We start from the raw sequence: 13,991 nt of genomic DNA, 5'->3' as shown, positions 1-13,991 counted from the left end.
AGAATATAATATATATGATTCTTTATAAGATGGTATATATAAAATACTATTAATTATATGATTATTTATATGATGGATCAGTACAATTAATTATATGATGACATATATATGATACATAATAGTGACTAGGGCTCGGCGTTCATGTATCTATTCCGGTTCATTTTAGATCTGTTTGGGTTTCGGATTTCCGCGGTCAAAGATTTCAGCCCCATTCATATATTTCTAAATTTCAGTTCGAATTATGACTAGGGCTGGGCGTTCAAGTATCCATTCGGGTTCGTTTCGTATCTGTTTGGGTTTTCGGTTTCCAGGGTCAAAGATTTCAGCCCCATTCAGATATTTCTAAATTTCAGTTTGAGTTATATTCAGATCTTTGCGGGTTCAGTTTGAGTTCGGATGACCCATTTAAATTATTTTTAAAAATTCATTATATATTTTGAATTTCTTAAAATCTATAAATAAAATAATATATTGTATGTAAATCTGAACAAGATATGTCAGAATACCTAAATTTAACATATAAATTGGTTTGGTTTAAATTTTGGATCAAAAATCAATAATTATTTTAATTTTTTTTGGTATTTCGAGTGTACTTCCACTATGTTAGATATTTATATTTGACTACTTTATATATTTTCAAGTATTTAAACCAACCTAAAAGTATTATATATATTATAGATGTTTTATATACATTAAAACTAAAAATAATTAATATATATATAAGTATATAAATATTTTTTGGATACGTTTTGATATCCAAAATACTTCGGTTCGAATTGGTTATGGTTTCGGTTGTCTAAATATCAAAATTTTGAATAATTTGGATATTTAATCAATTTTGGTTCGAGTTTGGTATTACTCTTTCGGATCGTGATCAGTTCGGTACTTTAGATTTGAATTTTTTATCCAGTTTTGTCAATAAATAAAAAATAAATAGCAATATATTTTTTGAAATATACATCCGCACGGGCGTGCGGGTCAAAATCTAGTTCAAATTAAAATCTAAGCCTAATTCAATTATAATAGTGAAGACTGAAGTTATAGCAGTAAAGTCTAAACGAGTTTGTAATACACAATAATTCGGTAATAAATAAATAAATAAGAACAAATAAAATAAAGTAACTACTCTCTTAATAAAAAGAAGTTATTGATTTATTCAGAAAAATCATAAATATGCATGGTATTATGCAATTTAGTCAAACATCTTTGATTTTAAATATTTAAATATCACATCTACGTAAATAATTCATGAAAATAATTGTCCAAACATAATATATAAACATATTCACTAAAAAATCAACCAATCTTTAATAATACTAATTAATCACTTAATATATAAACTAATATAATCAAAGAACTTTTACACAAGACAAAAAAAAACAAAAGCCAAACAAAAATTTCCATTGTTAATAATATCATTTACTTACATTCTACAAAACAACTACAATAACAATGACAAAGATTTCCCTAAACATATTATAAAAATGAAGCTAAATTTTTATAAGAGCTAAACTTTTTGCGAGCTTTCTTTGCTAGGAGGATATATATTTCCGAGCGTCCTATCGATCAGTTTGAAGAGAAAATGTGGAGTTGAGCATATGCTGTTGTGCAGACAGTTGTTACGCTGGAACCAAATTCGCAAGACTATAGTTTGCACTGCTAAACGATGCAAAATCAAAGAACAAGTATACAATGATATTAGAGATCATAATTCTATTTTCTTTTGCCCAAATTTAATTGACTTATGTATTTTTATAGTAGTATAAAAGAAAACTGACACAAGAAGATATTTTTTTATAAAATCCGAATAATCAAATCCCGTCCGTAGGGCGGGCTTACCCTAGTAATTCAATATAAGAGAGTCGTAACCAATACTTATAGCGAAATGCTTCGACTAACTTAAATGTTAAAGAAATTGTCACAATGATCTATTAACAAACCCCAAAAAATTATGCATTTTTGGTGATTTATTTGAATAGTAGAATAGAGTACTGTCGGGATATAAAAGAAGAACAGAGATCATGTTGGTGATTGAGAAAAGTAAAAGTTATGGTTACAAAAAGAAGTTATGGTTGTTTAAGTAGTTTCATAAAATCGTTGAGATAATGGAAAACTGAAGTAGTTACAAAGATAGTGAAATTTGAAAACAGTTGAAATCATTTTATTTTACAAAACGTTTGTCAAAAAAAGTATATACAAAACTTGTTTTTGATTTTATTTAAAGGATATAAATCATTCCCAGAGTTGTTAATTGACTTACAGTACAAAAGATACTAGATCTTGACCCGCCCGACCGGGCGGGTATTTATTTTATGTTTTTAGTTTTTAATATTAATTGATGTATTTGTAATATTTAAATATAAATTTAGATTAAAATTAATCTTTGCAGTTATAATTAAAATTAAAATTAAAATTTTAATAAAACATTATGATATAAAATTTAATTTTCCTAATTAAAATAATATAGAGGTGGGTCTTAATTTTTTCAATTCAAAAATATTAGCATCCCTCAAAAACAAAGAAATAAATTTATAAATAGATAAAATATACAAATATATTTAGAGCTTGACCCGTAACCGTATAAATATTTTGCTTTCACTTTTATTTTTTTTCTCTGTACTAATAGTATACTATATACATATATGTAAATTAAAATGTATTACATAATTGTTATATAACATTTTAAAATATAATAATTTTATTTATTACTTTAAAATAGTTATATTTTGTGATTTAATCTTTATTATATCACAGTGTATCATATAAATAAATCTTATATTTATAACTAAATGGACTTATATTATGAAAGCATTATGCTAATAATATATGAATTAACTATTTTATATTTTATTATATGTTGTATAAATCGATTATGATGTGTGATTTTTTATTTTATTATTTATTACTAATAAATACTAAAAATATTTAATATGTTAATAAGAAATATATTAGAAAATTTATTTTGGTTAAGATTTTTTAAAGAAATCTATTATTTAAATTAGGAAAATACATTAAATGCTTAAATATATTCTTATTTAAATTAGGAAAAGACAAGCATACTTAAATATAGTTTCATTAAATACCTCAATGGCATGATAATGTAAATAAGTAGTAAATCTTAGGGTAAATCTATATTTGTACTTCTCTTTTAATAATATAGATGTCTTTCTGTACTTTTGTGTCTTTCTATTATAGTGTCTTTTAATTTTTTTTTTTCAGTAATGCAACTATTGGAAAAATTTAAGCAAAAAAAAAAAACTCGGAAAAAGTTGTGAAAAAACTTAAATAGACTTTTCATCCTCGTATCATTACATCAAAAAGTGTAGAATGTGTGTTTTCATTTAAAAAAATGTATTAGTTTAAAGAGTCATGTAGTTTCATCAAAAAATGAAAATAATTTTTAAAAGTAATTAAACCAATAAGTGTCTTTTTACAATTATTAGTTTTAAGAATATTTTAAGAGTTTTGTATTTTCATTATAAAAGAAAAATTAGTTTTAAAAGTAGTTAACCCATGAACTGCTTAGGGTGAAAGGATACATCTTTAGACATTTAGAAAAATAAACTAGTGCAATTTTTCAAAATGAAAAAAGTGCATATATATTTTGACAATTTATTTTAAACTAATGTAACTCTTAAGATTAAAAAAAAGAATGTAAGAACAAAAGGTTACATTTAAGACATTTTGACAACTTATTTTAAGCCAATATAATTTTCAGATAATTTTTTTTAATGAAAAGACACATACTCCCTTTGTTTCATTATAAGTGTCACTTTAGACTTTTGCACACAGATTAATAAATCATTTAATTTTGCATATTTTCAATAAAAAATCATCATTACTCATATAATTCAACCAATAGAAAAATAAAATAGAGAATAAAATTAATAAATTCTGCATTGAAATGCTAAAACGACAGTTATTTTGCAAAGAAAAATTTTCTCTACAACGACACTTATTGAGAAACGAAAGGAGTATAATTTTAAGTTCTGACAATTTTCTTTAAACCAATACAATATAGTTTGTCACATTTCATATGATATCGCACGAGATCCTTACCTAGTATACAATAATACAAATCATGAGAATTTATAAAACATAGTTTGTCACATTTCATTGTTTAGCTAAATATTTATGAATTAATTATTATTAATGATATTGTTCAGCAATTACGTAAGAAACAGAGATGTTTTCCAAAAAGAAACAACAACATCCTTTCTTGAAAAATAAATAAGACATTCCTTCAAATCTGTTATGAATTTCTGTTCATGTTCATTAAGAGGAACTTGATTTAGAACGTTCGTCTTCCTACGATAAGAGTTACATGATTCATCTGAACATTCGTAAATATCATGTATGTTTCGTCTTAAAACCTATAACGTTTAATGTTTCTCTAAGTACATCTGTACAAGTAATATGAGGAGCATCTGAACATTCGTAAGTTTTTTTCTTTAAAAAGTAACAATTGAGTTTACGTTGTAGGTTTTGATCTAGCAGATAGCGATTTCCATCTGATAGATTTTGATCGGGGCTTCGATCAATAGGCTAATTAATAAGTTGTCAATGATCCAAATGTCCACCACCTAAGAAATATAAATGGATGATGTATTTTTTTTGGGAACTCGGCCAAAAAAACACTGAACATGGCAAGAATGGCCAAAAGAAATATGGACTCGAGACTGAACAAAAAAAGTCTAAACTTTTGTTGATTTTTATCAGTTTATTAAGAAACTTTGATTGACCGACCATATTAAAACACCGTTAACTAACAGTTAAGACGGTAGTTAATCAACGTTAAATACAATCGTTAAGTAAAATGATGTAGTTTTGAGATGGAATGAAACGACGTCGTTTTACCTATTTTTATTATCAAAAATATGTTGTTCACGTGGGTCGAACCTGAGAACTCATGGCCAAATGACAAGGTTTCTTACCACTAGACTACTGTCACTTTTAAGTACATCCATAACATGTTTTCCTTTATTAAGTATCAACAAAACTCAAAAAATCTAAATTCTTTTTTAAAAAATTCCAAAAAATCTTAAAAATTCAAGAAAATTCTGAAAATTAAAATTAAAATTGAAATTATAAATATTTAAAAAATCAAAACATTATTTTTTTAATAAAAATTAATGTATCTAAGATCATTTGATTTTTTATCTTAAATACATTAATCATACTTTTTTATAAATTAATATATTTGAGATAAAATAGAAAAATGATATTTATCACACTACAAATGTTTTTCATTTAATTATTATCATATTTAGAAAAAAATTGTGATAATATCGTTTGTTTATTGTATCTTAATTATCATTTGTCTATTTTATCTTAAATACATTATTTATACTAAAATATATAGTGTGATAATATCATTTTTATTTTATATTACATACGTTAATTTATTTAAAAATATGTTTCAAGTTTTTAATCATTAAATTTAATTCGTTGCATTTTTTTGAATTATTTTAGATTTTTTGAAATTTTTAATGTATTGATTTTTTTTAAAAACTTATTTGTAATTTCAATTTTAATTTTACTTTTCAGAATTTTCTTGAATTTTTAAAATTTTTTGGAATTTTTTAAAATAATTTAGATTTTTGAGATTTGTTTGATACTCAATAAAAAAAAATGTTATGGATATTCTTAAAAGTGACAATAGTCTAGTGACAAGAAACCTCGTCATTTGGCTATGAGTTCTCAGGTTCGATCCACGCGAACAACATATTTTTGATAATAAAAATACGTAAAACGATGTCGTTTTACTTAATGATCTTTGCAAACGTTGTTTAATCATTCTGTAACGGTGTGTTTATTTTGGCGAGTCAATGATAAATTACTGATTAAAGTTTAAAGTCAAATATAGTTCGGTGTTTTTTTGGCCAGCCAATATGTTCGTATTTATTATGGCAATTCGTGCAAAGTTCATGATTTTTCGGCCGAATTCCCATTTTTTTGGATCAAAATTTATTGAAATTAAACTGTTAATTTCATGTACGTACAGAAGAAGAAAGCAAAGTCCGCAAAAAAAATTGCAAAGACAAAACCAGCAAAAAACAAGCTTTCCTTGAACCGAAACGCTATGTAAAGGACACAACCTGCAACCAGTGCGGGCTCATCGTTTATAGGGCCTTTGGGCAAAAAAAATTTTTTAGGTCCTTCAATTATTAAAAAGTTGTTTTAGCATGATCTTTTTAAAAGTTATGGTATATAAAATGTTATAAACTTTAAATAAGAAAATAGTTTAAATAAACTTTTTAAAAATAAATGAATATTTATTTTTGTTTTTAAAAGAATTTATTTTTTCAATAAAAAATTATTTTTTAAAAAAGTTTGGACCCCTAATATCATAGATCTCGGAATGGTCGCACTTTTCGTCTCCTAACCGAGCCGGCACTGCCTGCAACCTAAAACAAAACATAAGTAGATTATCTTTTATGAAAAATATTATTAAACGATTTTACAACAAAATTCTAGATTTTTATGAAGATATACATCTGACTACACCACTTTAACCTACTATATAAGATCCATGTGCACCATGTTAAAAATCTCATATATTTCGTTTTCTGGGATTTGAGATCCAAATCGTCTAATGTAATAGCATGAATGAATCTTTTTAGTGGAACAACATAATTCCACAAATCGATTATGTTTTTGGGTTCATACAAATCACAAAACTACATGCTGTTTATTTTTGAACTGTAAGGTTTAAAAACCTTATCTCTGTATCTTTCTAGCTTTTAAATTGAAAACCTTTAGTCAAAAAAAAAAAAATCACAAAACTATTTTTGAAACATATTCAACTCGATAAATAATAAACCGTGAACGAGGAAATAACCAAAACTCGGTTGGGCTTTAGACTTGTTCTATAACTATCGGCCCACTGAGCGTAATGATTCAATTTGTACTACTAGGGTTTTGGCATAAGCACATATAAAAAAGCAAGATTCCTAGCCGCTTATATCGCTTGAGGTTTCTTCCGCACTGCCAACCCCTCTCGAGACGAAAATGGTTTCTTTCAGGGTAACCTCTCTCTATCTCTCTTTCACCTTTCTCTCTATCTCATAACGTCTCCATTGTTGCTTGCTTAGGCCAATCTGATCTCTGTCTTTTTTCTTGGCAGTTTCACCAGTACCAGGTTGTCGGAAGAGCTCTCCCCACAGAGAAGGATGTTCAACCCAAGATTTACAGGATGAAGCTTTGGGCCACCAACGAGGTTCGTGCCAAGTCCAAGTTCTGGTTAGTACACTCTTCTGTGCTTTTCCTTCTTAAGGTTGCTGGAGTTATCATCTTGATTTCTTAACTCTACAGTTTGTAAATCTTGATTAGGTATTTTTTGAGGAAGCTGAAGAAGGTCAAGAAGAGTAATGGACAGATGCTCGCCATTAACGAGGTATATGATTTCTCATTACTCATCTAATGAATGATAATCTCTCTGGAAGATCTCTGATTATGTTAGACTTTTTAATCAATGTGTTAGGAAATGTATTGAATCGAGTAACTTGACCGGCAAGTAATTGTAGTTAGTACAGTAATGTTTGAAACAAACTCATGTTCTGTCTTGTGTCTGTGTTATTTATTGTTCATTTCGTCCTCTTTGCTGATGTGATACTGAAAGACAATCTCGCTGCTCAATCTGTAGTTTCGATTGACACATCATTGTGTTTGAGTGAAATGTAGTGAATCAAGTAACTCGTGTTTCAAAACCTATGTTATGTCTTTGGTTTTGTATTGTTTACTGTTTATTACTTCCTGTTTGCTGATGTAATATTATTACCAAACTGTGTTGCAGATCTTTGAGAAGAACCCAACGACCATCAAGAACTTCGGAATCTGGTTGAGGTACCAAAGCAGAACTGGATACCACAACATGTACAAGGAGTACCGTGACACTACCTTGAACGGAGCCGTCGAGCAGATGTACACTGAGATGGCATCCCGACACCGTGTCAGGTTCCCTTGCATCCAGATCATTAAGACAGCAACTGTTCCCGCCAAACTCTGCAAGAGGGAGAGCACCAAACAGTTTCACAACAGTAAGATTAAGTTCCCTTTGGTATTCCGCAAGGTGAGACCACCAAGCAGGAAGCTCAAGACCACTTACAAGGCATCCAAACCCAACCTTTTCATGTAATAAGTCTCTTATTGACTTTCACATCTTTTTTGGTTGGGGGCTAGTATCGTTATGATGTCTATGTTATCTGTTCTTTTGGCTTTTGTTTTTTCTTGGATATTTTTGCTTATCAATATTTTAGGTGTTGTGTCCATCAAACTAAAGTACTCTCTCTTTCTTATGAAAAAACTTTTACCTTGTTTAATGATTACTGTGTTGTTTTTTATGTAAATAATAACACTATGCTTAGCACTTGAAAACATTCAAATATCATGATGTTTTCAAGACTTGAACTTGAACCAAGAAAAATCGTTTTTCTCACCAAGATCACTCTCGGAGACTAGCTAAGTCAACGTCAACACATCAACCACTCAGAATCAAGTCTCTCCGGAATTGCCATTTGTCAAAAAAATTTAGGCTCAAAAGTGTCCACCATTAATTTGTTAGATATAATATAAGATTTCAACTACACAACTTACCTTTTGTACATGTATGTTTCCTTCTTCCTACAAACAAAATTTACAAATATGTTTACAACGATCGTTTCAACTGTTTGGATGAAAATATTTCAACTGTTTGCGTTAAAAGATGTTAAGACATTAGAATGTCTGTTCGGGTCAATTTTGGTGACGAGATATTCTTTTTTCCCAGAAAACATCAACACACCATTATTGTCTTGGTCTCAGATTACATTGGTTATTTTGAGAAGGGACAAATACCAGCAAAGGTATTCCAATATGAACTCTCTTTTTTGCCTTCCTTGTAATGATCTTCTTGGTTGGTTTCTTTCATTTTTGTTTGATCTCGAAGAAACCGCAGGAACACATCTTCTCACTGTACTTAACTGCCTGACCTCTCTTTACTGTTTGTATCTCCGGGACAAGAACAAGGTTCTTGCCAAGTCGAAGTTCTGTTTAGTAACTTATTTTTTCTTCTGTTTTTTTTTTCTTCATTTGGTTGCTAAGTTATCAACTTGTTGTCTAAACTATAAGTTAGTAATCTTGATTAGGTATCTTTTGAGGAAGCTGAAGAAGGTTAAGAGGAATAATGGACATATCTAAGAAGAAGAATGGAAACAATAATCGCCATCAACGAGGTATGTACTTTCTCATCTCTCATGTACGGAATAATTCTCGTAGGAAGATCTGTAATCATGTTAGACACATCATTGTGTTAGGAAATGTAATGAATTCCTTAATTTGCCTAGCAATTAAACTGCATTTACTTTATATAATTCATCTTTTCGCATTTTAATTCAATATATCGTTTCGAGTGATCAAGGAAATATGCATGTTTATCTTGGTTTTCAAAACTGAAACATGATTACATTTTTCATCTCAGCAGATCCATCTTATTGCTTTAAGAGAATCCCTTGCAGGAAAATGTCAACTATTAAAAACATCAACACATATATTATCCATCATAAGAATAATTCTTTTTGTAAGCATCCTTTTGATGCCATTTGTCAGAAAAATTTAAGCTCACAAGTGTCCACCATTGGTTTATTAGATATAAGACGTCGACTACATAACTTACCTTTTGTACATGTATGTTTCCTTCTTTATACAAACAAAAGTTACACAGTGTTTACAGCAGTGACTTTGACAACAATCGTTTCAACTGTTTGGGTAAAAAGATGTTGGACAATAGAATGTTTGAAACAAAACTCATGTCCTGTCTTGTGTTTGTGTTATTTATTGTTCATTGCGTCCTCTCTTTGCTGATATGATACTGAAAGACAATCTCGCTGCTCAATCTGTAGTTTCGATTGACACATCATTTTGTTAGAGGGAAATGTAGTGAATCAAGTGACTCGTTTATCAAAACCTATGTTATGTCTTTGGTTTGTATTGTTTGTTGTTTATTACTTCCTGTTTGCTGATGTAATATTATTACCAAACTGCGTTGCAGATCTTTGAGAAGAACCCGACGACCATCAAGAACTTCGGAATCTGGTTGAGGTACCAGAGCAGAACTGGATACCACAACATGTACAAGGAGTACCGTGACACTACCTTGAACGGAGCTGTTGAGCAGATGTACACTGAGATGGCATCCCGACACCGTGTGAGGTTCCCTTGCATCCAGATCATTAAGACATCAACTGTTCCGGCCAAACTCTGCAAGAGGGAGAGCACCAAACAGTTCCACAACAGTAAGATTAAGTTCCCCTTGGTGTTCCGTAAGGTGAGACCACCAAGCAGGAAGCTCAAGACCACTTACAAGGCCTCCAAACCCAACCTATTCATGTAATAGGTCTCTGGTTGACTTTTCAGGGCTAGTATCATTATGATTATCTTATCTACTGTTTTTGGCTTTTTTTTTGTTTTCCTCGGATATTTTTGTTTGTATTCATCAAACTAAATCACTTTTTCTTTTTCATGCAAAGAAAAAACACTTTACCTTGCTCTCAATGCTTATCTCAAACATTGTTTACCTGTTTGGAATAGACCATGAGACTCATTACTTTGTTGATTGACTAATATTCTAGCTTAATGTACTTTAAGTTTTGACTGAAGCAAAGAGATCTCTGTAGGAAAGTTTTAAAGCAATAAAAAAAAGTTTTGGAGCAACTATCTTTACAATCTAATTATACTTATAATTATAAGATGAGAGAGTATATGTATAATCATGTTGAATGTATTTCTTTGAAATATTGACAGTTTATTAAATTTGGACTACTGAAAAAGATTAAAAATCTATGTAGAATTTAATTGGCATGATCTACAAATATGAGTTATCTATACGAAAAATAAACTTATAATAGGTGATCATATTGGCCTAATATTTCAGATTTAATAATGTAACATATACAATCTATATGTTCTAACCGGTAACTAATTAAAAACAGTAAGAATAGAGAAGAAAAATTATAGGGACAAAAACAATAAGAATGATACAAATATATTTATTACTATTTCTTAATTTTGATAAAAATAATGCAGTGTTATAATATTTGAATGTAGAGGAATGGTAATTAATTATGTGTAACAAACGTTCTTTATAAATCCTATTTATTTCTCCCAAAAAACAAATAAATAGGAATTCACTATTTCCATTCATTTGGACACTATTTAGAGTCAATATGTCAGTTTAGATTTTTTTTTTTAAAAAAAACAGAATGCCTATGCTAACTAACTTAACAATTATCACATTTCGTAATAAAATAAAAAGCGTTAGATTTGAATGGACAAGAATTGCGAAATATTTTGTAGATAGACTATAGAAAAAGACAGTTAAATTCTCATCTGAAAAAATAATCTTCATAATATCACCAGATATTACAGTGTATTAATAACATTTATGAATGAAGAATTTAATTTATGTCTGTTATCAAGCTTGCCAAAACTTTTTTTTTTCCAAGAGTGATAGAAAATAAGTTTAATACATGTTCTTATTTATATTGAATATATAGATGATGGTAAGTAAAAATATCCACAATTGAAAAGATATCATCATACAAAAACTGATTTTTGAATGATTTGTGGTGGAAGTTTTTTACCAAAATATTTATTATCAAATCATAAATGTTAGATATCAAACTTAAATTTCAATTTTGTTAGCATTTTTATAGATGAATACTCCACATAAAAATGATCTAACGTTATTATCATATTATAAATTTTATATCACCAATTTTATTAGTAAGCGATTAAGATTGTTCTCATATTTATTTGGTGGCAAATATATCTTTAGTGAAACAATTCAATATTATAAAAATAAAATAGTTCCTATAACTGAATATTCAAGATTGTAAATTAATTGGAAGTAAGAAAATAAGAAAATCTGGAGGTGAAAATCTTTCATTTATATGATTAATAAATAATATATGTCTTAATAGTAGTATTGTTTAGAGTTCATTTGCTATATAGATCGAGAAAGATCCAATTTCTTTGAAATTGACGACATGATCTTATTGAGATAGAACATGACCACTTTAATCACACTGAATGAAGAAACTGATCTTTTATCACTTTGTGCACAACAACTAGCCAGATGAATTTGATTTGCCTATTGATCCGAATATTCCAAAATATTATCTTTAACAGTGAGATTGTTCAAATTTTGTTCATTGTAGAAAATTTTCATAGTTATCTTGAAAGCTCTAAGATAAGAAATTTATAATTATGTGACCTTGGTAACTGGATTGTTCTTGTTCATGACAAAGTGAAGATCATTTGGCATAGTTGAGAAGAAATGAGGAACTTGTAGTTCAGGAACTTATGTTTGAATATGATTGGACTTGTTGATGAGGAGACAACTACAACTTGTTTCTTGCACATGAAAAGAAAACACTTTACATTGATGTTCTCTTTTAGTCTTGGCGTATAAAGACAATTCTATACTATGCAAAGCACTTGAGAATAATCATATTTTATAAAGATGTCAATACTTTAAATTGAACCAAGAGGAATCCAGTTTCTCATACTTGTAAACCTTTTTGTTCTCACTAGATTTTGTTCACAGACAAAAGCATTGATGTTTTCTTTTTGTAGTGTCTTGAATGACAAGTACATTCTTACTGCTGTGAGTGTTATTATCAAATACAAGACGAATGGTAATATCAACACAAGATCGAAGTGTTATTTTCAAACACAAGATGAATGGTATTATCAACATAAGATTGAATGTGATTTAGTTTTCTGAATTATTGAGATTTATGTTTATCAAGGTCACAATGAGAGATTGGATGGGATTAGTTTTCTGTTTGCATATAATTTAACAACTAATTTCAACAGAGAGCTACCTGACTATATCGTATGTATTATTGATGTATCGTCTGGGGAATCACTCAAGTTGATTTTCTGGTAAACTTTATGTTGTTTAAACTCTTTAACTTGCAACTAATTATTTTTATTAAGCCTATTGTAATGTGAATGAATTAACTGCAGGTTAGAGAGCCCTTCGCCTTTGCTCAGGTCTGCCATCTTCATAATATATATATATATATATATATATATATAATTTCATCACTTACATAACCAATGAGTTTAGTGTTTACAAAGGGTTCTAACCAATTAAGCATGTGCTTGGGATCGAGGAAACCATGACCATGTATTGCACTCAGGAGACCAAGTACCATTAATGGGCTCTTAAAACACAAAAGAGATGAATGAAACTCTTTAGCTCTTTCAATGCTTATCTCAAACACTGTTTACGAGCAGAAGCTTATGTATCTGTTTGGAATAGATCATGAGACTCATTACATTGTTGATTAATTTATATTCTAGTTAATGTACTTTAAGCTTAAACTGAAGCAAAGAGATCTTTGTAGGAAAGTTTTGGAGCAATAAAAAATTGGAGCAACTATCTCTACAACCCAATTATACATATATTTATAGGATGATATAGTATATGTATAATCATGTTAGAATGTATTTCTTTGTAATATTGACATAGTTTATAAAATTTGGACTACTGAAAAAGATTAAGAATCTATGTAGAATTTAATTGGCATGACCTACAAATATAGAAAGTGATTTGAGCACTCGGAAAAAACACATGCTGGACACTAAGAATGTATGCACCGGAGAGTATGAGCTTAACCAATTTGTTGCTTGTTAAAAACTCTCTCTCTATAAAACGTAATCCAATAGTCCACGTTCCATTACGGTCCAAATCCAACCGATGTATAGTTCCCATTTTCTTTTCTTATGTTTGTATTGTATGCTCTAATGAATGGAAGTATTAGAGTAAGTGACACAAGCATACTTTCTAATAACTTTTTTATATCTTGTGTAGAATATGTTTATGTCATAAGGTTCTCTAACCGGTTGGAAGAGAAGCAAATTAGATTTCCCTATTTACAATAGCTTTGTGTTGGCAAACACGTTGGTTCTGATATTTTTTTCTTTAGCAAATGTGCACTAGCCTT

General features: G+C 28.9%; 2 protein-coding genes across 3 annotated transcripts in view; both read left to right on the top strand.

Annotated features, from left to right (window-relative positions):
- The window catches only part of LOC108807849 (uncharacterized), a 5,610-nt gene extending 1,066 nt beyond the window's left edge, over positions 1-4,544 (top strand). The window contains exon 2 of the mRNA XM_057008283.1: positions 4,483-4,544. Within this exon, the coding sequence (XP_056864263.1) occupies positions 4,483-4,544 (62 nt within the window). The remainder of the gene's footprint in view (positions 1-4,482) is intronic.
- Positions 4,545-6,916: 2,372 nt separating this feature from the next.
- On the top strand, positions 6,917-10,489 carry LOC108832427 (60S ribosomal protein L18a-2). 2 transcript variants are annotated; one of them, XM_057008745.1, is made up of 4 exons: positions 6,917-7,026; positions 7,127-7,242; positions 7,333-7,396; positions 10,028-10,489. In XM_057008745.1, the coding sequence occupies exons 1-4, from the start codon at positions 7,012-7,014 to the stop codon at positions 10,367-10,369; spliced, it is 537 nt and encodes a 178-aa protein (XP_056864725.1). In that variant the 5' UTR covers positions 6,917-7,011; the 3' UTR covers positions 10,370-10,489. The 2 variants fall into 2 exon arrangements, with proteins under 2 accessions (XP_056864725.1, XP_018461419.1); XM_018605917.2 differs by lacking the exon at positions 10,028-10,489 and adding an exon at positions 7,796-8,321.
- The last annotated feature ends 3,502 nt before the right edge of the window (positions 10,490-13,991 follow it).

Source organism: Raphanus sativus, chromosome 4 (assembly GCF_000801105.2).
Source record: "Raphanus sativus cultivar WK10039 chromosome 4, ASM80110v3, whole genome shotgun sequence".
Taxonomy (NCBI): Eukaryota; Viridiplantae; Streptophyta; class Magnoliopsida; order Brassicales; family Brassicaceae; genus Raphanus; species Raphanus sativus.
The sequence above is the reverse complement of the archived record's forward strand: the minus strand, read 5'-3'. Positions and strand labels throughout refer to the sequence as shown.